Below are 27,971 nucleotides of genomic sequence, written 5' to 3'. Positions count from 1 at the left end.
TAGTTGTGTTATTGGTGACGTCACTATTCAAAAGGTCCACAGGGACATAGAGTCCAGTAAGCCAATCAACTACTAGCAATCATACCATGTGAATAATTCTATCCAATCATATCATTGCATTGAAGTCGCCATTGGAAATACCTGGAGGATCTTGAAATCTACCGAATTTCCGTATTTGCAGTTGAAATTTGTGAAAAATTTCTCAAATTTCCGACGTCAACAGGCGTAATTGAGATCTCCAGGTACAGTACATGACAGCTACCAACGTCTTAACTACCTGTCAGTGCAGCGTGGTACCGAATTATGTATCATCGGGAAGATCTGTACAGGTAAGCCGTTCGTTTAGTTAGACTTCAGACTGAATCAAATCTCAAGATGGCGCATCATATCAATGTACGATCGTGTAAATTAAAAATACTAGTGTACGGTTTACTTATGATTGGATATTTACCAACGCAATGGCGTAGACGTGGTAGGTCTGAATGTACATGACGTGCATCAAGTAACGTTGGAATGCCCAACGTTTATAAATTTGAAACGTTGTACCGGTATGTTGGAAACACAACACTCGTAGTACACCGTACGTAACTAGAAATTGGAAAGCTTTCGACGTACGAGTAGTCCCTTTAACAGGAAATAACAGTTGGCTAGATTGTAAGCCCCTGTCCGTGACAGACTATTAGCTTTCAAGAGTAGTGTCTGTAGTGTGTGAAATTCGTAAACACAGGAAAAGGGTGACGTTTCTCCGTTGGGATATCGAGCTTGAGCTTTGAATATTGAAATCTGATGTTGATGTTACTAACGGGGGGAGGTCTGTCAACATTATCAAATGACACTCCGTTGAGAATTGGTCATAACATGTAATGTTTTAACAACTAATGCAGACAACTAGTCTTGAAATACAAACAATAAAACTGGAATTCCTAACGTAATTCCATTGATACTAACGACAAAGGCAAACAGTCACAACACAAAAACATTGATGCACACTTTCTGTAATGCGTTGCCATAGATCCTAGCGGAAACTGGATGTTTGTATATGACAGACAGCTGGCAGATCCCAGACACACGGGATACAGGATTCCTCTCAGACATGCAGCACTTCGAGGGTTCCACCCAATATCCCTATCTTCATAAAGGGGAGCATAATCTGCATAACAATACATTATTTTGCTATGTAAACTTCTTAAAAGAAAAGGTATTTAGGGAAAGAAAAATGTCCAAGGTGTTATATTATAATATGCCATTGTTGGTATTGTGATGTTCAAGTCATGGAAAACTGAAAGCGTGTACTTAATATAATGATTTATGTTGAAGGAAGTAACATTTGAAAAAAATGAACTGACGTCAACCACAAATTTTGTTGTTAAACTTTTGCCTTTGTGAAGTGAACATGCTACCTTTTTCTCAGATTGCCCACATCTGTAAACAGACCAGGAAATCCAACATATGGTGAAGAATATATTGTTTCACTAAGTTGCCATATTAATATTGTAAATCCAAGTATGTGGTCATTGTGTAACATTTATTTTCACTCAGCTGTGTTATCAAGGTATGAAATCACCCATTGTGAAAACAATTTTGTAAATTGTATACTAGTAATTAATCAAATTTGCTAGCAGACAAACCAATTCTTGTACTAATGAAATCTATGTACACACAAATAATGGAATGTCGAGATGTTGTAATGGTAATAATGTAATTTCATGTTTGACAAAGGCGTGTCAGTACCTTGGGGATTAAGAAGGTGGGATGAACTCATGTACATGATGTAGGCTATAAAATCTCAAGAACAGATCAAGGAAATGAAAATATATTAAGAAAACATGAACAGACTTCTAGAAGTGCAGAAAACAATGGAAAGTTTCAATGGCGTCAGAGATTGTCTTGTCACAATTCTAAATCTGCTCAAATCCTTGACATTTCTGTAAAAAAAATATACCAAAAGGTCAAAGGTCAGATTCTTTGTGTCAAAGTACTTAAGGTTCACTTCACTTTTGTGTATGCATTGTAGCAGGAAATTACTACTTACAAAATGTGAAGTAATGATCTCCAAGATCTCTCACATAGTGACAATGTAAGTAGGGATGTGTACTACCTGGTATGCAACACGGATGTCCTGCCTACTGTGTATCATGCCATGCAAATATTCTAGATAACATTAACAAACAAGTGTATGCTAGTAATATGTACTACAGGCCTTCTTTATAGCTTAAAGGGGTATGTTTCAATCCCATGTCATCACGTTAGTGTTATCTTATAAGTGGATTACGTGGGATCAGTTTTTCATTCTGGACCAACTTTTTTATACATTTGTAGCTCTACCAGACAGATGTTTTGTATACCTAATTTTTCAATCATATTCCGAAGTTTGCCTTTACATTGCGACACCAATGCTTGAATAAAGCTTAGCATTTGAAACACTCCCCACATCAGTGTGCCCTCTAATGATAGCCAAGTTTTGTTGTTGTGAGTCAAAATGATAAAAACTGGTTATTTCTTGTGAGTCACCACATACTGATAGATAGGGGAACAGTGTGCCCTCTAAACCAATTTAACCTGCCACTGACGCACACAATTTCTACTGACACACCAAAATTTGGTGCTCCCCCATCTCTTACTATGTGGTGGCTCACAAGAAATGTCAGTTTTTATCGTTTTGACTGACAACAAAATTGGCTATCATTAGAGGGCACACTGTAGGGGAACACCAAATTTTGGTACGTCACTAGAAATTGTGTGTGTCAGTGGCATGTCAAATTGGCCTAGAGGGCACACTGGTACCCACATAGTATGAGATAGGAGAACACCAAATTTTGGTGTGTCACTAGAAATTGTGTGCGTCAGTGGCATGTCAAATTGGCTTAGAGGGCACAGTGGTACCCACATAGTAAGAGATAGGAGAACACCAAATTTTTGTATGTCACTAGAAATTGTGTGTGTCAGTGGCATGTCAAATTGGCTTAGAGGGCACAGTGGTACCCACATAGTAAGAGATAGGAGAACACCAAATTTTGGTGTGTCACTAGAAATTGTGTGCGTCAGTGGCACGTCAAATTGGCTTAGAGGGCACAGTGGTACCCACATAGTAAGAGATAGGAGAACACCAAATTTTGGTGTGTCACTAGAAATTGTGTGCGTCAGTGGCACGTCAAATTGGCTATGAGGGCACGTTGCCTCACATAATAAATTCAAGTGATTTTCAGAATTACATGTATGGATAGTTAGATGTACGTACATGTAGAGTTTTGTTAGGTAAATACGAAGGATAACAGTAATACAAGCAACAGGTGAGATACATGTAGTCTAGTGCTACGTGTATCTGTATCATCAAATCTCAAGATCTCTCTTTGGGTAAGCAATGATTTGATGATAGATAGATAGCACCAGACTACAGGTAAGGGGGATATTAAAGAAAGGTTATCCAAACTTGGTTCAAACACTAAAATATTGTGCAAGAGTGTACTCTAGTCTAGGTTTCTAGTTACAATGAAAATTTATCGAAAAAGTCAAAAAAGACAGTATTTTAATAAAATCGTACATTTTCATTGACATCTTATCAACATCAACAGGGAAGTACTGAGGCCAATAGACCTTTTGTACATGTAGGTTCCAAGATGCATTGCACCTCTCTCTGTACATGTACAATGCCATGTATTGTGTATGCGCTGAGGAGTTTGCATGCGCTACTCAGGGATGGTTGTCAAATGACCGTACGCGGGTTCATCGGTAAAATCCCTCTCTGTCATTGATGATGTTCAGTCTTTGTGCTATAAAATCACTCATAATCAAAGATGTCTTTCCATAATTTCCTGATGAAAATGTTATTTCAAACGTAATGAAGACAAAACAAGACTAAATGTAACAACATATGGCAAGCGACATCATCTTGCGCAGTGCATCTTGGAACCAGAATATCGACTACAGCAGTTCATCGATACTGCTAAAGTAAGTCTTAAACATCAACAAAAATTGATGATTTGCTTCTCGAAATTCTCTGTCATGTGAGTCTGTCTATAGAGATGTATTCATTTGCAGGGACATGTATCGCACATACAACTTTCATTTGAAATTGAGATGAAAGCAGGTACATGTACCCTAAGGCTATAGATGTGACATTGTAATGATTTGATTAAATGAGTCTTTCTTGTGTAAAAATTCTTGACAGTCGCAAGCATTTTCCGTTAATGACATATCTATGAAGTATTGCATTTGTGAGATTTCCAAATATTAAAATTTTTTTTGAGGTCTACATAACCTAAATCAACTGAGTCTTTCGAACCTACAAACAAGAAGACTTTGAGGCGACCTAATTCAAGTCTTTCGGATTATGAAAGGAAATTTTGATAAAGTTCCTGCATATAAACTTAAAGTGGCCATATGGATGAGAATTTGGTATTTACTTTGGATTTTTATTTGATAAAAAAGCTTCACTAAATTTTTCTACTTGAAAAAATAATGTGAAATAACATATACCAAGTCCATGTTCATAACTAAATACATTGCAAAAAGATGCAAAAAGTGCAAAAAGTTTGTTATTGTACGTACAATAACAAACATTTTACACATTGTTTGATGTTTTGCCGTTTATTGAGTTGTGAACATGGACTTGGTATATGTTATTTCACATTATTTTTTCAAGTAGAAAAACTTAGTGAAGCTGTTTTAAGAAATAAATATCCAAAATAAATACCAAATTCTCATCCATATGGCCACTTTAAACTGTTCATTCGTATTCAGTCAAGCAGAACCAGAGGACAGTGACAGTCATTCAAACTTGCCAAATCAACAGTCAGATTGGACATCAGGAAATATTTCTTCACTCAGCAGACTGTATCTCACTGGCAAGACTTACCTGAATATGTTTTTCAAACCAAGACACTGTGACTTTAAAATTAGACTTGATCAGCAGAAGAACAAAATAAAAGAGGGATTATCTATGCCTTTGAGGCTTCCTTCCCTGTCTTGCAATGGAATATTCCATAGCAATCATAGTAGATCATATTAAATCATAGTAAACTACACAATTTATATTGTAAAGCATATCATTATCACTCAGAAAATAATCATGTCATGAATTTTTTTGTAATATCATTATTAAAATACTTGTTGTTGAATAGTCCTGGTGTGAGCCCTTTGAATTGGGTACAAAGTACAATTCACCATACCCGGCCGTGGTCTGTGATCAGAAAAGAATACTATAAACCTGAACATTTTCAAAAAGATATATCTTTTTGCTAATTTCAATGGAAAACAATAATGTGAAAATAAGTATTGACTAAAACGTCTTCTTGTATATAAACAAAAATTATCAGTCTGGTAATTAGTAAAAATAAGTAGTGACTAAAATACCTTCTTGTATATGAACAAAATGTATCAGTCTGGTAATTAGTAAAAATAAGTAGTGACTAAAAAATGCCTTCTTGTACATGAACAAAATGTACCAGTCTTGTACTAATTAGTAAAAATTAGTCTTTGAGAACTTGCCGAAGACTGAAAATTACAAAATTTTGTAGTAGCGAAAATATCTAGCTTTACAGTACATTATTTGTCTTAACTTTGTAATTATAAAATAATTGTGTCGTTTCTCCCCTCCGCACTCTAAACAGTGTCAAACCAGTGTAAGTTAGAGCCTTCTAGTAATGACAGTTGATATGTTACCTAATAATAGTAATATTTTCGTTGCTTATAGCTACAAAAATAAATGAATGCTGCAGATTCCAAATAAAAATTCTCATAACTTGAAATAGAGTTTTACCACCTAGGCTGAGCTGTGTCATGAAAATAACATAATTAATATCTTGGTTGACGTCATGACTTCACACTCCAAGAATTCAATCATGTGTGGATTTTTGGCTCTTCCTGCTATCTCTGGCATTTTGCTAGTGGCCGTTTACTCTAATGACTATTCAGCCAGAAAGAAGGTGCAAATTTGTATTAGGGTTTAATTTTTTCCTGCGGTGAGATAACGTCGGGCGCATCAACCACATGATTAGAACCAATCAAGTCAGACATTTGAGCTATATGGTGTAAACATAATTACCATATTCAGTTGGGGTTGAGCTGTCACAGTAGTCTAGTTCCAAACTGGTCTAATATTACATATTAAAAACTTCATTACTTTACCAGTCTAGTCAAGGCAGTTGTTCGAACACATATTTCTGTGCTTCCCCAACCGTGTTCATATAAACATGATGACATCATCACGTCCCCACATGATTTTAGTTTTTAAACAGACTGGAGATGGAATCCTGGTTGGACATTTGCATATCAGTGCAGTCCGATGACGACAGCCTGTCAGTTTGTGCTGGATTACTACTGACATGCGCCCTTTGTGTTTCGCTCACTCCAGGGGAGCACCACAGTCTAACACCTTTTGTAACTGCCTTGGTTAGACTGGTAAAGTAATGAAGTTTTTAATACGTAATACTGTACCAGTTTGGATCGAGACTACTGTTGCTGATTTTAGGTTTCAATAAATGGTCACTGGTGAAATGCCTGGCGTGGGAGGAGAAAGGCGAGAACCAAAAATCCACACATGACTGAATCCTAAGTTGTGATTTCACTGCACATGTGCATTGTATACAATGTACAGTGTATGCACATGTATTGCTGTAGGCACATACACATTTAGAAGAAGTTAACTGGTCTTCTCGTTCCATTTTGACCCTCTAGCATGTGATGGAGGTAAAATGCTAGTACTGATACCAGGAATTTGTCATGATAGATCCAGTATATGACTTGAGATCAAACCAGACTTTAATGAAAACAAATACATGTACATGTAAAGGAGAGCATTTTTAAACAATACTCTCCACAGGTAAACAGTTTAAATGACAATTTAATGATAAAACTGAAATAACATTTGTAGTTTTGAGCCTTCTTCAATATTATAATCTACAAAATAAGAAAGATGTGAGTGTACATCTACATGTACTGTAGTAAGACCAAGTGACAATTTGCTATGATGTATATAAGAACCAGGGAGCAATGTACATGTATACTCAATTTGACACAGCAATTTCTTGTGACACCAAAATTTTGTGTGTCCTATCCCCTTGAGATAACCTTTTTTGATTATTTTGACATTTAAGTTTGACAACTGTTTGTGTCTTTTGTGAAAGAGGGCATGCTAAAACATGTACACAGGAGTGGGGGGTGGGGGGTTAAATAAATAAAGACTGGCCTTTGTTCCCAAGCACTTTATTATCTTCATCTTCATACAGGTCAGGATGCCAATGTGAAATATTGTTTCTCAGCAAATCTGGATCATTCATCATCATGAGTTTAATACCATAACAATAATATTTTCATAACCTCTGACCTGGTAATCATGTACATACATGCCATTTCTGCATAAAGCTGTGTCATCTTCTTGAGTGATTATCTATCAAATATCGTGTCTACTTGTTGCTATGACAGTTACATTTATGACCTTTGACCTGTCAAACTCATCAACTGCAGGGTTTTGATGGTGCAAATGTGGTGAGGATGTCAGTAAGTAGGTAAAATGTTCGCGATGCTTGTATATACAAATTGTTATCACAAATGGAACTGTCTACAGGTTTCACAGACTGAGTTTGAATATCAAGAGTTACCTCAATTTGTACATGTATGCACAAATGTATGCTAGTTAAAATAGCCATATGGATGAGGATTGGGTATTTATTTTGGATTTTTAATATATAAACAATTTTATCATGGCTTCCTACTTGAAAAATCAATATGAAACAACACATGTCAAGTCCGTTCTTGTAACTCAATAAATTGCAAAAGATTAATAAATATGTAAAATGTCTGTTTTTGTACGTACAATAAAAAACTTTTTACATATTTTTACGTTTTTGCAATGTATTGATTTACAAGCACTATCTTGGCATATGTCGTTTCACATTGATTTTTCAAGTAGAAGGCCATGATAAAATTGTTTATAAACTAAAAATCCAAAATAAATACCCAATCCTCATCCATATGGCCACTTAAAGTAATCAACAGACATGTTTATCTCAGTATCGTAGAGTGATAGGGTCTTCCCAATAATGTTTCCATATTACAAATATGACTGGATGAACATAAGATTTTGTTATGTACAATTACATGTACGTTTTCGTACGTTGTGTAAAGTTGTGTGACTTTGAGTATCATTATTTTCTGGAAAGAGAGCACTGCTGCTGGGAGAGATGTACAATGTACTAGCGTGACTAGGGAGTGGTTCAACACTACCAAAGGTCAGGTCAGGTCAGAACTTTATTGTTGTATTCAGGTCAGTCAATAGTTACTGCCAACGTATACATTATGTACATTGTATGTAGACAGAAAAATTCCACAAGTGTGGGTGTGTCTGTCTTGTTCTATATTTTTTCAGGATGTCATTGTTATGTGGGGGGAAAAGCAGGGGTTGATAAACTTTTTCGTTTTTTTTCCAAGTGGTAGCCCAAGGATGGTGACCAGCAGTCCCATAAATGTATTCCTGAACTGAAAACACGACATCCATTGGAAATATGGCTTAATCTAATCTTTCAATGTTTCATGTCTGTAAATGTATTTATTGCCACATAAATGTTTTTATCATAAACTGACTACCATCTGTATAATTACGGTAACCTTTCTTACATTGGTCGTCTATGGACAGGGGGCTACCATTCATTTCCAACCCGGAAAACGGGATACATGTATGTACATCAAGGCTTGAAATTAACATTTTTTCTTTGGTAGTGCCAGTGGGCTCTCTACAGTAATTGTAAGCGTCTCTCTATACTAAATCTATGTATTGTTGTGAACCTTCAGCATCATGTATTGAGTTGCAAGTCACAAGTAAGACTACCTGTATTTGTTATGATCATTCATCAACAACACATTTAGGTCCATAGAGTGGCGGGATTTGCCAATGCAATGCCCTTCTGTGTTAGACAGATTACAAATGATGAATGGCCTGCTGGTTATACTATTTCCATTGTTTATTGCTTATCCATTTAGCAGTTGCTATGAATAGTCAGTACTATTACATTTGTAGTCTAGTACCTATACATGTACATGGTATGTGTTATCGTTTTCTACAATCTCTCTCTCTCTGCTGTGCTAAAGAAAGTCATTTGACTATATACATTTGTATGATGGAGAGAAATACAATTGTAATAGAAAATGACCACATGTATAGTTACTAGACTAAGTCACTATTGGCTAGGTAGTTGAAATATGGACCAGTGGGTTGTCCTGCACAAACAACATTCCACAAATGCAATGTTTCACAGTCACAAATCTCACATGACTCATGAGATTTAGCTTTTATTTGAAAAAGATCACTGAAATTATTAAAATGAAAAGATAACCAGCATTGTACATGTACATAACAATGTACCTTTGTATGTGGTCCAGTGTTGTATATAAATGTACCACGATATGTACAGCTGCTGACATCAGTCCGTGGACGAACGGAACCTGTTACAAACCGGGAAAGTAAACAACTGATTGGATTAATAACACTTGGCACAACATTATTGGAAGTACAGAGACTTGTATTACATTCTATCATTTGATAAGAACAGTTCCACGACCCCGTTACATTCAAGTTCACATCACAAATTTCCAGTTCTCCTGGCATTCCATGTACATATAAAGAGGCCATAAAACTGTTTTAATACTAGTCTGTGCTGTTCCAACATGCTGAGCTAATGTTTATTTTCCCTGTTTGTAACAGGTTCCATTGTCCACAGTCTGATGTCACCAGTTGTAAGTATTGTTGGCAGTAATTTTTCACCAGATCCCAGCCAGTGAATAAAGAAGTTATCACTGGTCCATTGCAGCCGTCTGCATTTTAATAATAAGATTAAGATAATTCTAACAATAATTGGATGTAGATGTCACTTCAGTTAAAGTAATAACAGGAAATTGTTATGAAATTAAATATTAATTTATTTGCTTAAATAGTAATTATTCTAAGTGATACATGTACTGCAATAGACATACATGTATGAAAAAGACTGCTTCATTAGAAGTATAATTAATTTTTGCCTTTCCGTCATAGTTACCATGGCAGCAGAAATGAAATTGTAATGTATTATACAATGTAGTTATGAACATGTCTGTATTGGTAATTTGTGCTCATTAATATTTCAATAATATTGTAATTTAAGATATTATTTGAGATAATGAATTAATAGTCTAAATGCCAACATGGTATCGAGTCTCTACATGTACATCTATATTCTCTTGAGAATCAAACCCAATGGATAGCTTCAACTCTAGACTGGAATTACAAGTAAATGTAACCATGTATTACTACTGATACATGCATGCTTTCTTCAACTGTTGGTTGTTATTTGCAACAGTGTCACACAGACTTTGGTGTAGCTTTGTGTGAGAGAGGAAAATTCAATGCAAAAAAATATAGTAGGGAGTGAGCGTAGTGTGGTCTTTGTGCCCATCCAGCACGCGATCGTGAATATTGACTGACAACAACAAAATTTAGCTATCATTAGCAGGCACACTGCGTACATGTATATTGTACAGTTGGGAGATGTATTAACTTTACAATATGACCTTTGAACTCTCACTCTCAGTCTGTTTTTGAGACAGTTATGACAAAATGGAGTGTACCAGGTGCTGCATATTACTAGATGGGATGATAAAACATCTTTATGGTTGTAATAAAAAGAAAAATTTTGCAAATTAGTTTGTGAAGCCATCCATGTACGCATTTACATGTACACATCATTTGAGACGGTACCGTTACTATTGTATGCTACATGTGTATCTTCAGATATGCCTAAAGCGAAATATTACCACGAGATATAATTGTAAACATTGTATTCTAAAACTTATCTCTATGTACATGCACTTGTAGGTATGCACTGATATTTTTCATATAGATTAAAAGTCTACATCTGCACGTACGTCAGAAGTCCTGTCAGAACAACATGGAATTGATTTGAAATAGCTGACAAGGAGAGATCGTTTGATCGTTGCTATAGTTACCATTGATTAGTTTTTCAAGCTGGTGAAACAAATTTGTGTCATAATACACTATAACACAGTTTAGATGAAGATAACACTACTAGTCTGGGGTAAATGATTGTAATCGTAGATATCATACACTGCACTTCATTTCACTGGTGTAATTTTACTTGCAATCTTTTCTGTTGGTATTATACTAGCAAATTAGAAAGACTACAACCTATACAATGCAGCATTTCGGATAGATGACACAATGTGTTTTATACTACGGCTAGACTGACTTGGCCAATCAGAGGCCTTGATTTCGGTTGGTTATATGGAGCCATAACCCACTCTTTCTTAGGGGTGTGACCTATATTACGCTCAGCACTCAATTTGCATGCAACAAATTACACAAAATTTTGAAAAAGATTCGTTTGAGCCAATCACGCCATATTATAAGTAAGATAGACAGCGAGTTCGATAGGGTTATGTGCCAAAACACTCGGGGAGCTACTCCCCCTCGTTTATTGACACATAACCCTCCCGAACTCGTTGACAATCTATATTCTATTACTTACATCTCGCACAACATCTTTTTTGTTACAAATTACACAAACAAAATACAAATGTACAGGCACTGATAGCCCACACGCACAAAGAAAGTGATGCATTTTATCTCACTGTGTACACAAATAAAGTTTTGTGTTTGAATCGCATGCTATCAATGTCTGTATTTTGTGTTATGTATAAATTTGCAACAAAAACCTTGTGTGAGACATAAAAAACACCGACTGATTGAAACTCTATAGTCACTCTGGTTTGGTAGTACAAAAAAAGTGTATCTAGTTTAAGATGTACACATTGTATACATTTGTATGTGGAATCAAAATTCTACATCACGGTAGCTCTTAGATTACAGTCAATCTGTAGACATCATTGAAACTAGTGTCATATTATTCTTGATTCTAAAAATACAATACATTCATTGTACATATATATATATACAGCCTGCACTTCAGACAAACCGACTCATTACAAATGAAAACAGAATGCGTATTAAATGCAACACATTGAAGTCCTTGAGTCTAGTAATAACTAATATACAGACACATGTAAATGTCAACTTTTGTGTATGCATGTATACCAGACTTCAGTATTAACAATGTGTTATATTGATGCAAGCTCATCTGTATAGGTTACTGTATCATCCAAGACATTTGAACTTCTCAAACATTACACAGAGTTGATATTTAGTGAAAGTAAAAATTGAAGCTTTTGTCGACTCAAGTCCTGCAATAACATGTATGGACTTGATTGCCAATAGGAGTTTGAGAGGATGGGGATACTCAGCTGAGTAATGACTATTGTATTCCACAACTGTATATAGACTGAGACATTTAATCTGCACTATATCGTAACTGTGATTGGGACATGAACAGATTTGGTCACTGATTTTTAGGTGTAGACCCAAAAAACAGTTTGATTGGATTTATTGTAATTTGTATGATACTACATTGTACATGTATGTGTACAGCTGCACAAATACAAAATGTATGTTAAACCACAGATGATTCAATACTGTTCAGAATGTAGAATTATATGATAAGTAAGTCATTACATGTATATCTAACAGTAACAAATCTGTTCCAGTTGCAGCAATTGTACATGTAGCTTTACCAGGGTACAAGCTAAGTTTACATGTAATGATGTATACCTGTTTGGATGTACGATAGTTTATGCTGCATACAAATGTATGTACATGTACAGTGTACAAGGTACATTTTGTACTCGCAGTATTGTACTTTAATACTGGAACACACTTAGCCATCACTTACAATTAACTGAACTCAAACCCGGTATCAAGATATTATTTTTATACAATCAAATGACGTAATTTTAATGCATGTATCGAAAATGTTGCAGAAATTCCTACTACATGTATGCAATCAACTGTTTTAACAATGCCAGAAGACAATCATCATGTTATAGAAGGCATGCATCAACATTAAAATTGTATTGAAATAGTTTTATCAAGGTTATTACGCAAGTATTTTCACAAGAGTAAAGACCATATAAACTCAGCTTTGGCACTTTTAAGAAAACTGTAATATTGTTCCCATCCCAACAAGTCAGAAATGATGCCTATACAGTACATGTAGATGGCAATTTAGGATCATTCTGAACAATTTTTGACTTAGCAGCAATATTTGATTTCACTTTACTCCTTTATATTTTCCTTCCCTGTTAAGATGAGATGACGCAGTAGTTTGCTGTCTTCGAAATGTTGGCATGACAACGAAGCTACTACATCGTAGCATTTGAATAGATCAGAATTCTGCACTAAAAATGAAATCAATTATTTTATATAAATGTATGTTAGAGTGATAAATGGACTGTGACTATAATAATAAGAACTACAGTAATGTACTTTTAATCATTCTTTGAATGTGTGAAATACCCGATGAAAATATTGCCATTATTATTCTGTTATCAATTTAGACAGGAAACGTTTTTTTTCGCGTTATTCATGGTTCCTTAATGTCTGTGAGTTATTGCATGTACGTAAATGTTTAGTGTTAACACCTGAGGCATTTAGTGTAGACTAGTGCATTCTGTTAGTGATCTCTATGAACTACATGTAGCGATACTCATATATTTGTTGCCTGTACCATTACATGTACATGTATGTGTATGTGTCGGGAATACACATATATGAAATAGTATAAACATGTTTTATGTAAATGTTTGAGTCATTTAAGACATTTTTTTTTATATATTTGAGTCATTTTTGAAAATGAATTTGTAAATTGTTATCTTGTTGAATTTTAGAACACATACATATATATACATGTTGTACATACATGCATACATGATACATACATACATACATACATACATACATACATACATACATACATACATACATACATACATACATACATACATACACACACACACATACATACATACATACATACATACATACATACATACATACATACATACATACAAATGTACATACACATACATAAACACACACACACATACATGTACACACACATACACACACGACATTGATATATAACAGTGAAATCAAAGTAACCCTGGAGAGCAGTTGATATGTCCTTTACAGAAACGTATCTATAGTTACAATTTGAGTCATTTCATGATTTTACAATGTACGTAAGTTGACTTATTTATACATGTGAATAATATTAATAGAACTACATATGTTTTCTTTACTCTACAGTAACAGGTCCAGCTCACAACAAAGTGGCTGGACTTCGACTCCTCCTGGGAGTGTCATCGACAATGAGGGCTCAAGTTCACCCACCAGTTTACGCCAACAGAAACTTGATAAACAGCGTGCCTTATTAGAGAAGAAACAGAGAGAGAAACGAATGACACCAGGCATGGTGATGGCTAATGAAGAAGGACGTGTCAGTTCAGGTGGTAAATCACGTCGAAACCGACAAGAAGAATCCCGTCCGTTGATGGAACACAACAGTAAAGATGTTTACCATGGTGCTGACATCGAAAAATACAGTGAGTACACACACCATTTATTTGTCAGCTGTGAGTTAAACGAGAGGCTTGTCATCATCTCACTGTCTTAACAAGAAATGTCACTCCATGAAATGAAAGCATTTTCATAAACTCTGGCTACTGGAGAGTGACTTCATGATTTCACATCACATACGTAAGTTTGTATATTACATGCAATGAAATCGATATGGAGTGGGATGGACAGTGAATATTCACAGGGCTCTCACTGAAGGTAGTAAGCACTTGAGAGTCATGAATATTGATTGTTCACCTGTTACATATGTATTTCTGTTGACTTCAAAGCGGCAATGTAGCAAAAATTCCCAAATGAGGCAAAAGATCAAACTGATGCTTATCTGAAATCACACGTAATATAGGTGATGTGAAAGTCATGAAATGGCTTTCCAGGACCCAAAGTTTATGAAAATGTCTTTGTTTTTTGAAGTGTATTCACTTTTAAGCTTTGTTAATCCAACACCAAGACTTTTGCATCTGTATGCTTGTAGCCTAGAGTAGTAAATAGTAGCTACATAACAGCCCTCAGGTTAGGGTCAATCTTCTAGTGCCCTCATAGCTTGGCAATAAGTGTTCACAAGTATACTATTCAGATAGAAGTGACGTGATTTACCATATTTACTGATTGAAATACACGTATCTTTGTTGTTGAACCTGCTGCCATGAAATACAATATTTTATAATGTATTTTGTCTACTTTTTCCATGCTTTGTTTCGTATAGCTTACGATGGACCAGCATCATCAGTTCATTCTGACCGCAGTACCACTGTACAAGTTTTAACAGTTGGTGGAAGTATGTCCCCAGACGATGATGAACCAACTATCAGAACAACCACAGGTAAGAGTTGGTGATAGTTTATCTACAGACTTAGATTCAAACAACTGCAAAGAGCACATCAATGTATATATAGCACATTGAAGGTTACTGTTCACTGGCACTATTTAATACACACATGCAGAAATCAATAAACTGTAAATGCTACACTTTTAAGATAGCAAGTTGGCAATTTCATGCTACTTTAGTCTGAATGAAATCAACCAATTAAACGAACTGCCACTAGACACAGACACATTGGCACGAATGTTTTGTTGGCATGTTAGTTCATTTTCATTTAGACAAATTGTAGCATGAAACTGTACTCATTCAACCCTGCTGTCCTAAAAGTGTAGCATTTACAGTTTTGCAACTGTAACCTGTGACATGTTGTAATAACGCTGTGCACATATGATTGTAATATGGTACATTTTGCAATTAATGCTACTGCATCAAATATAAAAAAAAGTTTTCCATTGATGAAACAGACAAAATAGTCAAATATTTGACCAACTGAAAGACTCCTATAACTGTCTGCATCTCAGCTTGTAGCGTTAACTACATCAACTTTTTTTTACAATGTCATAATATCCGCCAAGTAAGCTGTCAGTAGCAGTGGGATGTCAGACATGATTATTCAAATGAAGTCATTATGTAAATGAACACAACTAGTCAGACTCATTATTCAAATGAAGTCATTATGTAAATGAACACAACTAGTCAGACTCATTATTCAAATGAAGTCATTGTGTAAATGAACGCAACTAGTCAGATTATCATTATTCAAATGAAGTCATTATGTAAATGAACACAACTAGTCAGACTCATTATTCAAATGAAGTCATTGTGTAAATGAACACAACTAGTCAGATTATCATTATTCAAATGAAGTCATTATGTAAATGAACACAACTAGTCAGACTCATTATTCAAATGAAGTCATTGTGTAAATGATCATATACAACTTCGATGAACACAAGAGTTACCATTGACCCCTCTATACATACTCAATACATGAAGTGTGATGGTATACATATAACTATGTAAATTTGAACTTCTGATAATGGCTTTTGTTGTTCAGCCAGTGTTGTAAACAGGCTACGTAATAGATGATTTTATTGTATATTTATGTGTTTACAGAAACAGAGAGAATTTTAGCTGCAAGGGGTATACCAACAATGGCAGATCATCATGATGATAATGACGAAGATATGATACCCACAGGTTCAGTCCCTATTGGTGTTGCCCCTCCACCCTCATACACTGCAGTTACAGCACCTCCTACTGTACCACAGGCCATGACAACACAACAACAGAGAAAATATAAAGGAGTAAGTTTGACTTGCTCATTTATAGTCAGTAGAAGTACAAAGTAGCAGCCAATCTATACCTTAAAATCAAAGTTATTCAAATCTTTCCAAACTTTGCCGTATGAAATCCTGTTCTTGTTATTTTTGGGTGCGGACCCCAAAATCAGTTGATTTGATGATATATTGCACCGTACTACTGTAAACCTAGATATTTTCGCTACTAGAAAATTTTGCGATTTTATAGTCATCAGCTAGTTCTCAAAGACTAATTTTGACTATTTACCAGACTGGTACATTGTGTTTATGTACAAGAAGGCATTTTAGTCACTAATTACCAGACTGGTACATTGTGTTCATGTACAAGGAGGCATTTTAGTCACTACTTATTTTTACTAATTACCAGACTGGTACATTGTGTTTATGTACAAGAAGGCATTTTAGTCACTACTTATTTTTACTAATTACCAGACTGGTACATTGTGTTCATGTACAAGAAGGTATTTTAGTCACTACTTATTTTTACTAATTATCAGACTGGTACATTGTGTTCATGTACAAGAAGGTATTTTAGTCACTACTTATTTTTACTAATTACCAGACTGGTACATTGTGTTCATGTACAAGAAGGCATTTTAGTCACTACTTATTTTTACTAATTACCAGACTGGTACATTGTGTTCATGTACAAGAAGGTATTTTAGTCACTACTTATTTTTACTAATTACCAGACTGGTACATTGTGTTCATGTACAAGAAGGCATTTTAGTAGCTACATATTTTTGTGTTTTTATTTTCTAGTGAAATAAGTGAACATAAGTCTTAAGCGAAAATTTCCAGGTTTACAGTATGTGTACTTCCACATAAATGTATTTATGCATGATTCAGTACATCTTCTCATTGCACACAATGTTATGAGTAAATCATTGTATCTCACAAAATTGTTTCAAGAAAACGTCCCAGTTGCAACAACTGCATCTTTAATTCCAGTATTGCTATTGTTTATATAGGAATCTCCATCTGATGTTGGTGGCGGAAGTGGTGCTGCAAATAATTTACTTGAAGTGGATGACCCTGAAATGTTTGTCGCAAAACCAGCTCCACAGGGAGTTACCATTAAATGCAGAATTACTAGGGATAAAAAGGGAATGGACCGTGGAATGTTCCCAACATATTATCTACATATGGAAAGGGATGATGGAAAAAAGGTAGGTTGCCTTCATCTGTTTGTGTTCAACAACATTGCTGGTCTATCCAAAACGGGGACTGCCACTCCAACAAATTTTCATGAACTGTTTGTACTGGAGAGTCATTTGATGATTTTTCATCACCTACAATTACTTGTGATTTCAGAGAAGCATTGAATTGGGTAACTTTGCTATAGGCTATTGCATCATGGGAATCAGCAGAAATAATGTATTCAGGTTGTACACTGAATATTCATGAATCCTGAGTGCTTATACCCTGACAGTGTAAAACAGGGGATGCCGATTACATCATCGCTACCACGTCGCCAGCAAATGGTGTCTTTGACATAGCATGTCAACCTTAGAAGGTGAAATGTTACTGTCTTGTCGGTGTCGCTCGAGACTATGCAGTGCTCCCCAATATTCTACGTCCACAGCGACAGTAGACCACATTAAAAAAAAGTTCTGAATCACACACTCAATGTTCATAATGACATAGAGCAATACTCCTTCGTATTTTTTGAAAACATATTTCTGTCTTTTGCAGTTATTTTTACTTGCTGGTAGAAAACGTAAGAAGTGTAAAACTGCAAACTATTTGATGTCAACTGATGCCACAGATTTATCCAGGTCTGGTGAAAGCTTTTCTGGAAAACTAAGGTATGTGTAATTCATTTTTCAACAGTATTTATTTGCGCACACAGACACAGGCACACCCACCCACACATATACACACATGCACATGCACACACTCACATAAGCATGCACATGCACATATATCCCATACGCTTCCCTCAGATTACCTCTCAGTAACTTATGCAAAGACATTTGAATCATTTTAATGAAGTCATAGTTGCCATTTTCGCATCCCTATTTACATGCCCACACACACACACACACACACACACACACACACACACACACACCTCAAATTAACTCAGTAACCTATACAAAGACATTTGAATCATTAGAATCAATTTTCTTTGTTGTCATTTTCAGGTCCAATTTCCTAGGAACCCAGTTCACCATATATGATAGTGGTATCAATCCAGGCAAACCAGGGGCATTATCTGATGGTTCCAATATTAGAACTGAATTAGCAGCTGTCATTTATGTAAGTTTATCTTCTATCCTCACTTACTAGAAATTCAAACTGATAAAGATTTGATCTAATAACAACAGAGCCATTTCAATGAGATAGTCTGCACTGTTTGTAGTATTCAGTACAGCTGGGAGTTCATCTGACTGTCCTCATTTGCATATTATTTGCATGCAGGTATGTAATAATGTTTTCGGTATTGGCAGTACCAATGACATAGACATGTGTTGTCATTACATACACACATGTTGTCGTGGCATAGAACAAACAAAGTATATATTCCATACTTTTTGTTGAACCTGGCGCGTGTATGCTATAAACACTGACACATTTTCTAACAATTGGTAATATTTTATAACAAGTGTTTTATTGTATATCTTTTGTACAGGAAACAAACGTGTTAGGATTCAAAGGACCACGTAAAATGACAGTTGTTATTCCTGGTATGAATTTAGACCATGAGAGAGTTGCTGTCTCACCCCGCAATGTAAGTAGTTTACGTTAAAAGTGAGACAATTTGAATGTAGCACCTTTTTACTCAAGTGAAAATATTAACAAAAAACTGAGGTTAAACTATTCAAGTACAATGTTTATATCAATGTCTGCCTTCTATGACATTACAATTTGTATTCTGACATTGCTAGAACTGTTGATTACATAGTAGGGAGTTCCTCTACATTTTTTTATTTGTATACTAAATTACATCATTGGATCATTCGTAAGCTTATATATCTTAATACCATGTTTGAGTTCAGTTGATTGCAAGTGATGGTTAAGTATGCTTCAGTAAGTAGAAATTACACTGTGAGTACCTTTTGATATGCTGAAAAAAATACATCCCAAAAACATATAAACTCAGCTTGAGCCCTTTTTAATACACAACTAATCCCACTAACTGTGTAAAAATAATCTTCCCTTGCTCAACATGACATATTCTGGTTCCCACTTTGCAGCCTTTTACAGTTTCATATGAGGACACACAGATTCAATAAAATGAAGGCTTAAAGGGGCACACACTGAGTTTAAAAGCTGTTTACTCAAGTGAAAATACTTCGATACAACCAGTAACACTGAAGTAAAGCACTTCTGTATGTGTTACACTCATTTATAGCATTCATATCAAGTGTAAAAATATACCGTTTCAATTGGTTTGTTTACAAGCCTAGCATGTGACCTTTCTAATGTTGTCAATTAGCAAATGAAACAACATACTTTTACACTTGATATGGATGCTATAAATTATTGTAGCACACACAGAAAATGCTTTACTTTGGTGTTATGGGTTGTATGGATGCTATAAACGATTGTGGTACATACAGAAAATGCTTTACTTTGGTGTTATGGGTTGTACTTGATATGGATGCTATAAAAGATTGTAGTACACACAGAAAATGCTTTACTTTGGTGTTATGGGTTGTAAAACTACATCCCAGTATAGTGTTAATGTCAATGCATGTCTTCTAAAAAATTCCGATTGTTTTCTGACATTTTCAGGAACATGAAGCATTAATAGAAAGGTGGAAAAAGAAATCAATGGAAAACTTATTGGAATTACACAATAAAACACCCGTCTGGAATGATGGTATGTTTACTAGTGTTCTCTACCCTCGAAAATAATTATAAAGCTGTACAAAATTTACATAACAATAGTGTATAACAATATACCACATTGTTATGCAAATTAACTTATGTGTTTTGCAATCTTGAATTGTAATGAATCAGTGGACAACAGAACTCCATGTAATATATTTAAAGTATATTCATCGCCATCAAATTTAGTAAGATTCTGTATGACAGTCGTAATCGGTATTTGCTATTTTTGTTGTTTTTGTTGTTTTTTTGTGATTGGCGGGGGGTGGGGGGGGGGGGTGCCTCAAGGATGGACGATCAGCTGTATAAGGAAAACAGAAAAGGAGACAGTACTTTTCCGTGTAGATAAAATACATCTATTCATGAATACTTAGTGTAAATATGTTATCAGGGGAGTCTACTTCTTCACGAAAAGAAGATTTTATTGTCTAGAATTATTGATAATCCTAATAATTATTTTGTTTGTTTTGTGCCTTAGATACACAATCATATGTCTTAAATTTCCATGGCCGTGTCACTCAGGCATCTGTCAAGAATTTCCAGATAGTTCACGACAACGATGGTAAGGCTCCTCTTTTTTTAAACATCTAAGTAACATTACAATAAATAGTCATTTGATCATTATTAGCCTGGAATCCATGCGGATTGGAAAGACGAATGCAATTCGCATGGATTGACCATATGTACATGATACCCATAGCAATAAAATTCTAGAGTTGAAATATGTCTATCTTTGTGTCAAAAAATGTAATCACCCATGAGTGAAACACCAAGCCTACAGCATTTTAGCTGTAATGATAAAAAATATTGTTTCAAATATTGAAAAGACAATACTTAGTAGGCTAAATATGTTTAGAGCAAAAATACTTGTGTTCACAGAATCTTAGTTTTGTCATTTTACTGTAGAGATTCTCGGCGCGTGACTGTAAACTATTTTGTTTTTATTTGTTTTTAGTCGATTACATCGTGATGCAGTTCGGTCGTGTGGCTGAAGACGTTTTCACCATGGATTTCAACTACCCCATGTGTGCACTGCAAGCCTTTGGCATTGCTCTCAGTAGCTTTGATAGCAAGCTTGCATGTGAATAGCAAGCACGGTACAAAACAGTTTGTTTTTTTAAGAATAATTTAAAAATTGCAGATACTAATTACAAGACTAGGATATTTGTTTGGAGAAAGATGAAAGTTTTCAGAAATTTGGTCTGCGTGGTCTTTTCGTCACACTGAGTAAAGCAAAACTACTTCATTCAGGCGACACTACTTGATTTAAATGTATACTTTTAAAGAAAGTGATAACTAGAAGAACCGTTTTCTATTTTTTGAAGCCAGAAACATATATTTCATTATCAGTTCTTCAAAACTTACTACGTTAAATATTTGGAACACTTTGATCAGTAAATATAACGTCAGTACTGAATAGGGCACCCTCTAATGATAGCCAAATTTTGTTCTTAGTCAAAATCAGAAAAACTGGCATTTCTTGTGAGTCACTACATAGTAAGAGATAGGGGAACACTAATTTCGGTGCATCACTAGAAATTGCGTGTATCATTGGCGCAACAAATTGGCTTAGAGGACACACTGGTCCCCACACAGTCAGAGGTAGGGGAGCACCAAATTTTGGTGCGTCAGTAGAAATAGTGTGCATCAGTGGCGCATCAAATTGACTTAGAGGGCTCACTACTGAATCTTTTTTACATGTGTACCAGTGAATACTTGGATCATTCCAGGTGCATACTATTGGTATTAGCATTACAGAGCGATACCAAAAACGCTGCATATCAGTATCTCAGCACTGGATCGTTCCTCGTACACCAAGTCACATGAACAGTTGAATTTTTTTAACGGATTTTGTTGACTTCGATAAACATAGTATTATAACCCTGTGATGCATGGATGTCAGTGTTGATACGGTATTTACACTCTTGTTTGCTGCATTTTCCATTGCACTTTAGGCCGCAAGGGACACTGCAGTCATTCGAATATGCCACACTTGCACTCACATGTGACGTCACAAGGTACTATTATAGTAAACAAATAGACTAGTAATTATTTGCATTAGTATGGACACAATTATCGTCAAATTTCTTACGTATTTGTTACGTAATGAAATAATACTGTAAGTATGATAACATGATAGCCAACAGGGATGCGTTCATTAGATATTCGACTTTCAAACCATACACTGATTTCAACAGGATGCATTCATTAGATATTCGACTTTCAAAAGCTACACTGATTTCAGAGATTGAGATAAAACCCACGAAACATGACAGGAACCTGAAGAATTGTGGCCACGTAGACCCTCTTTCTTTAGACTACAAGAGTGCATTTACCAGATTATTTTAAATAAACCTGAAAAAAAAAGAAAAAAAAGAAAGAAGATGAATGACAAGGTATATACAGGAGAATCATTTTATATTAATTAGTTTCAAGAAATATTGGAGTAATGAAACGAATGTAGTTATTTTATTAGTATATACCTTGATTTTCTTAGTTGTTTGGATCAATAATGAGCATTCGAAGATTGCATACAGATTGGGTATTTCTCGTCCTTATTACCCAGATTCTGCCACTAGGGGGCTCACTTCTGCCCGCCCCAGAAGAGTAATTTGATGATCAGCTACTGTAGCTTCTACTTCGTGAGACGTACTGGGTGACCATCTCAGTAATGACTCTTCCCAAAATGTATCATTTTTATATCTTGGATATGTTGCTGTGATATCAGTCCAGAGTCTTGTAAGAGCAGATGGAAGAGAGCGCCCCCAGTGGCAAAGTCTGAGTGTAATCAGTAATGTACTCGTATTACAATGTGTTGCTTTCTGGGCATGCTCAGTGTTGATGTAGCTTCATTCTTGGCATGTTCAGTGTTGACGTTTTCTGGGTATGCTTAGTGTATATAGATATGGGCATGCTCGGAACAGAAAAACGGAATTCTTTTAATGGCAGTTACATGAACGATTTACGGGAACAAGATGTTTTATCTGCTGAGAACAAGATGTTTTATCTGCTGATGAAATCAAAGATCCTCTGAAATGAGAACGCCATGTTGTACAAAACACTTTTTCAAGTAATTACAAAGAAATCACCTTGCGATGTTAGAACATCGTTCACAGCCAATTGCACTTTGAATTTAGTCGACAGTCAGTTGTCAAAAATGCTGATTTGGCAGAAGTATAATAATATTTATTCCAAGAAAATACTAAGTTCTTGTGGTAATGTTGACTTTTAGATAATATTCTTTTCGTGAAGGCATGCTGGAATTTTTAATGTTGTATATATATGTCTTACTGATGTTTACACAAAACTTTTTGAATCTGTCCATTTTGAATTGCCAAAGAGATTACAATATAGTTTGACTGCTAATAAGCCAGTAGATGCCTTCGAGGGTGAGTCAGTTAGTCATGGAGGTGTGGATTTTAACAGATTCATTTTTAGAAACAAGCTTCCTGATTCTACTTTTTCATTCAATCGTAACATGTTGGGCATGAACGTTTCAAATTTTCTGAAAATTGCATGCAGGATTTCTGACGTGGAATAGTAGAATTGTTGTATCTCTTTCAATTGTTTAGAACAAGAGATACAAAGGATGTTTTGAAGGCATGCTTGGAAGCCCACTATGTACTGTGAGGAACTGAACGGACCTTTTCTAGTCTAGCGCCCCCTTGTGACAACATCTTGAAATAACATCAAGTAATCTGACACTTCCATTGAAAACCAAAATGGCAATACAAATAACATGAAATATTATTTACTGATAATCTACATAATGAAATTACGCCACTTCCACCAACATTACCACTAGGGGGCGCTGTTCACTGCAAAGGTCTACTAGTTTGAAATTTGGAAGATGGCTGCACAATTTCTAGATTGGGTCTACCTATGATAGTGACTCGGTAATAAAGCTAGCATTCTCTTTTAGTTTTAAATTTGCTAAATATATGGATGTAATTACAATATTAAAGCTGTTGAAAAATAATTCATGTTCTGATAATAATGCAACCATCAAAATTACCTAGATATTTGCTTTGAATTCAGATTTAATCACAGGATTACAGAGATTAGGATTAAGTTGTCTTGTATGATTATAAACACACTGTATGTCCAATTCCTGTTTGGTATCGTACTTAACCTGACTCCCCCATTCTTACTTTGGTCTCACCAGAGACAATGTAAAGCTCGATCCACTAAGAAAAAGTAGGGGTTGCAGGCTTACTTCAATAGCCAGTATTCCATCCAGACCTTTATTTTCTTTCCATTTTGGTATCTTTTTTACATGAATTGAATGTCTCGAGATACTAAGATTTTTACCAAGGTGTGTTTTTTCTTTCGTTCTTTGGTGTGTTGCAATATCTTTTGTGGATTTTTCTAAGATGGATGTATCTAAGGCTCCATCAATTGTCCTTTGTATGACTGCCTGCGAGGGCGCTGTTCTTCCTGTCTGTGTGTCCCATGGGGTATTACCTTTGTTTGCCGTCCTTGAATTTACCCAAAACCTACTAGACAGACAGAGGAAAAAACCGAACACAGAAAAGCATACAATGCTAGCATGTCTTGTAAAATTCACTTTTCTGTTGATTCATATTCTGTTTGTACCTAAATCTACTAGACTGGTGAAAAGAATTGTCGAAATCCAAAGTTGGATTGTCTTAAACAACTATTTAGAAATATGTGTTGTTATTCTGAAGATCTTTGAACGGTCTTTCCATTTACAATAGTATGACACACGGCCGTCCGTGGAAATTTTGAGCAAACAAAAATCTACCGACAAACCTACCCACACACGAACAGCAAACAAAGAATGTAATTGATGGTACCTAATGTAAAAATATAGATTAGTAACTGAGCTTCAGAAATTATATTCACAATAGTATACAAAATACAGATGTAATCAAAAAAGATGTAGATATAAATATGTAATGTTTGAGTCTCAGAATGATGCACGTTAAAAAAAACCTGGTGATGTTATTTTATGATTCTTGCTTGTTTTAAGGTTGAGTGTGCCCCATCGGCTAATTTGCCTGTAAATCGAAAATCAAATGTCTCGAAGTTTTATTTTGAGGTGCGTTCAATTTTATAGACTGTAAAATCTGTCATGTCCTTTCGTTCTCACCGACCTGCTCTTTTTCTTGTGAAAAGGGTTGGCTGATGTGTGAGGGCGCCCTTACAGACTAGGAATAGAACAAAATCAAACTTGTAAAGTGAATGCCATAGAGACAGTAGTTGTAAATTGCAACACATTTGTTATGTATTCCTGTACATATCATGTAGCAGTTTGTGTTTTCTGATTGGTTGATGCACAGACATTTAATTTGTATTTCTGTGCATACACCAATCAGCTTTGTCTGATTGGTTGATGCATGATGCACAGATGGTTAAACCAATGAAAATTGATGACAGTGTCAGCATAATATTTACATATTTGTGTGCATGTACCAGTCAGGACTTTCTGATTGGTTGATGCATGATGCACAGATGGTTAAACCAATGAAAATTGATGACAGTGTCACCACATTTGTTTCATATTTAAGTACAAATACCTGATTGGTTGATGCAAAAATGGTTAAACCAATCAGAATTGATGAATTTTTAACACAAGAAAAGGTCTGTGTTCTTTGCATCACCAAGGTGATGTTGGTAAACTGATATAAGTAAAACTAATTCTAATTGGTGCAAGTGAGGGAACTCTTGTTGTTATAGTTACTAGGGGTGTTCAAATCTAAAATATCCTAAACAATACATCTACCTGTGACACGTACAAGCTATTTCACAGTATTTTCAAATTTATCGTACTATAGAACTACTTATCCATGTTTTTTGTTGTTGTTTGTCCTTGTATAACTGAAAACCGTTTATAGGTACAAAAAAACTTACTTTATAGTAATTGTCTGTTTGTGTTTACTGTGTTTGAAAATAAGACAAAATACGGGAAACTCAGAAATCTCAGAATTCAGTGTTTTTGTGGAGACCTGGGGACTATAGGGAAATTAGTGTGTTATTATAAGCATGTTACATGAATAGCTCTATCAGTCAAGTATTTATCACATTTGTAGGTTATCCCCGGTCTGAGAGTCTACGATGAATATATATAAAAAAAAATGTTCTCAAAAAGCAGTGCAAAAATTAAAGACGCCGTCCAATATGAGAATGGAAACAGATACTTTAGAAAAGAAAGAAAATAGAAGAGATAGAGATATATTATGATAGTGAGGAGCTATAAATCTGTTCTGAAATAGGTAATTTAATAAAAAAATAAACCTTGTGTTATCTTCAACTTAGTGACCTCTAAATTATATTTCATTACATGTCGTTGACCTTACTGACCTAGAAAAGACAGGTCAATACAGGTCACTGACCATGGTTTTCTTTTGACGAAAGTTGACAGCAGGTCACTGACTTTTAAAGGAAAGTTCAACACAGGTCATTGACCTTAGTAACCTTTACAGGAAAGTTCATTACAGGTCAGTGACCGCTACGGGAAAGTTTAGTACAGGTCATTGACTTTAATGACCTTTTCAGGAAAATATAAGGTCAGTGACCTTTTCAAGAAAGGTCATTACAGGGCTTTGACCTCAGTGACCTTTACACTACAGGTCAGGACACTACAGGTCATTGGAAGTTAGATGAAATATCCAGAATATGAAATGTCACTAAGATGATGTACTGTTGTAAGGTATAATTTTGACACATTTGCATCTTGTTCTGTATAATACCAGTTAATCATTTTCTGATTGGTTGATGCACAGATGAGTGAACCAATGAAAAACGAGTTTTGATCTACTGAATTGATACCATTTGGAGAGTTTAATTTGATCAGAGATGACCAAGGTTGAAAGTCAATATACCAGCCAGGGTTCCTGATTGGTTTCTGCTGCTAATTATGCAGCCAATCAACCAATCAGAAAGTGACTTGGTCTAGTTGGCTAGCATGCATGTTTGTTTGTTTGGAACTGCTCTACATTCTCATTGTCAGTGAAGATTAATTAATGTAGCAAAATCTTGGCATCGTGCCAAAAATATTTTGAATTTTCAAACCTGAGGGTTATTGCTGGTACCCCTAGCTGGGCCAAATATTTTAATTTCGGCCCATCAACCAGCTTGTAATATTTGTTTAGACCAAGTTAGGCGGGCTTGATTGTGTACATTCAATTGTATTTATAAGACGTTTATATCTATTTTAATGGTCTTTTATTCGCCATTGATTAACGTTAATGCTCTGAAGTATTTTATTCGAAACCTTGTTTTTAATTGTTTCTTTGTTCATTATAATGTGTCTTACAGCTTTTTAAGCAAACAATAAAAAAATCAGTGTAAATTGGAACTTCTGGTGTGGTGTCGCTGTGTGAAACATGGTCTAATTTGCAGATGGAGAAAGTCGGGACTCGATTCAGAGAATATCATAATCGCATTCCGACTTAACTCTGTCTTCAAGAAGAAGTATGTGAGACTGACTTGGAAGAAACAATAAAGAATACAT

At 35.3% G+C, this 27,971-nt stretch overlaps 1 protein-coding gene across 1 annotated transcript; it reads left to right on the top strand.

Annotated features, from left to right (window-relative positions):
- Positions 1 to 130: 130 nt before the first annotated feature.
- On the top strand, positions 131 to 27,815 carry LOC144453031 (tubby-related protein 3-like). The gene is made up of 11 exons (XM_078144297.1): positions 131 to 329; positions 14,186 to 14,481; positions 15,219 to 15,335; positions 16,452 to 16,642; positions 17,629 to 17,826; positions 18,353 to 18,465; positions 18,805 to 18,919; positions 19,293 to 19,391; positions 20,399 to 20,486; positions 20,973 to 21,056; positions 21,450 to 27,815. Exons 1-11 carry the CDS (start codon positions 304 to 306, stop codon positions 21,581 to 21,583), a joined length of 1,461 nt encoding a protein of 486 aa, XP_078000423.1. The 5' UTR covers positions 131 to 303; the 3' UTR covers positions 21,584 to 27,815.
- The last annotated feature ends 156 nt before the right edge of the window (positions 27,816 to 27,971 follow it).

The sequence above is a fragment of the Glandiceps talaboti genome, chromosome 23, assembly GCF_964340395.1.
Source record: "Glandiceps talaboti chromosome 23, keGlaTala1.1, whole genome shotgun sequence".
Taxonomy (NCBI): domain Eukaryota; kingdom Metazoa; phylum Hemichordata; class Enteropneusta; family Spengelidae; genus Glandiceps; species Glandiceps talaboti.
Note: the sequence above shows the minus strand (reverse complement) of the source record. Positions and strands in the feature narration are given on the sequence as shown.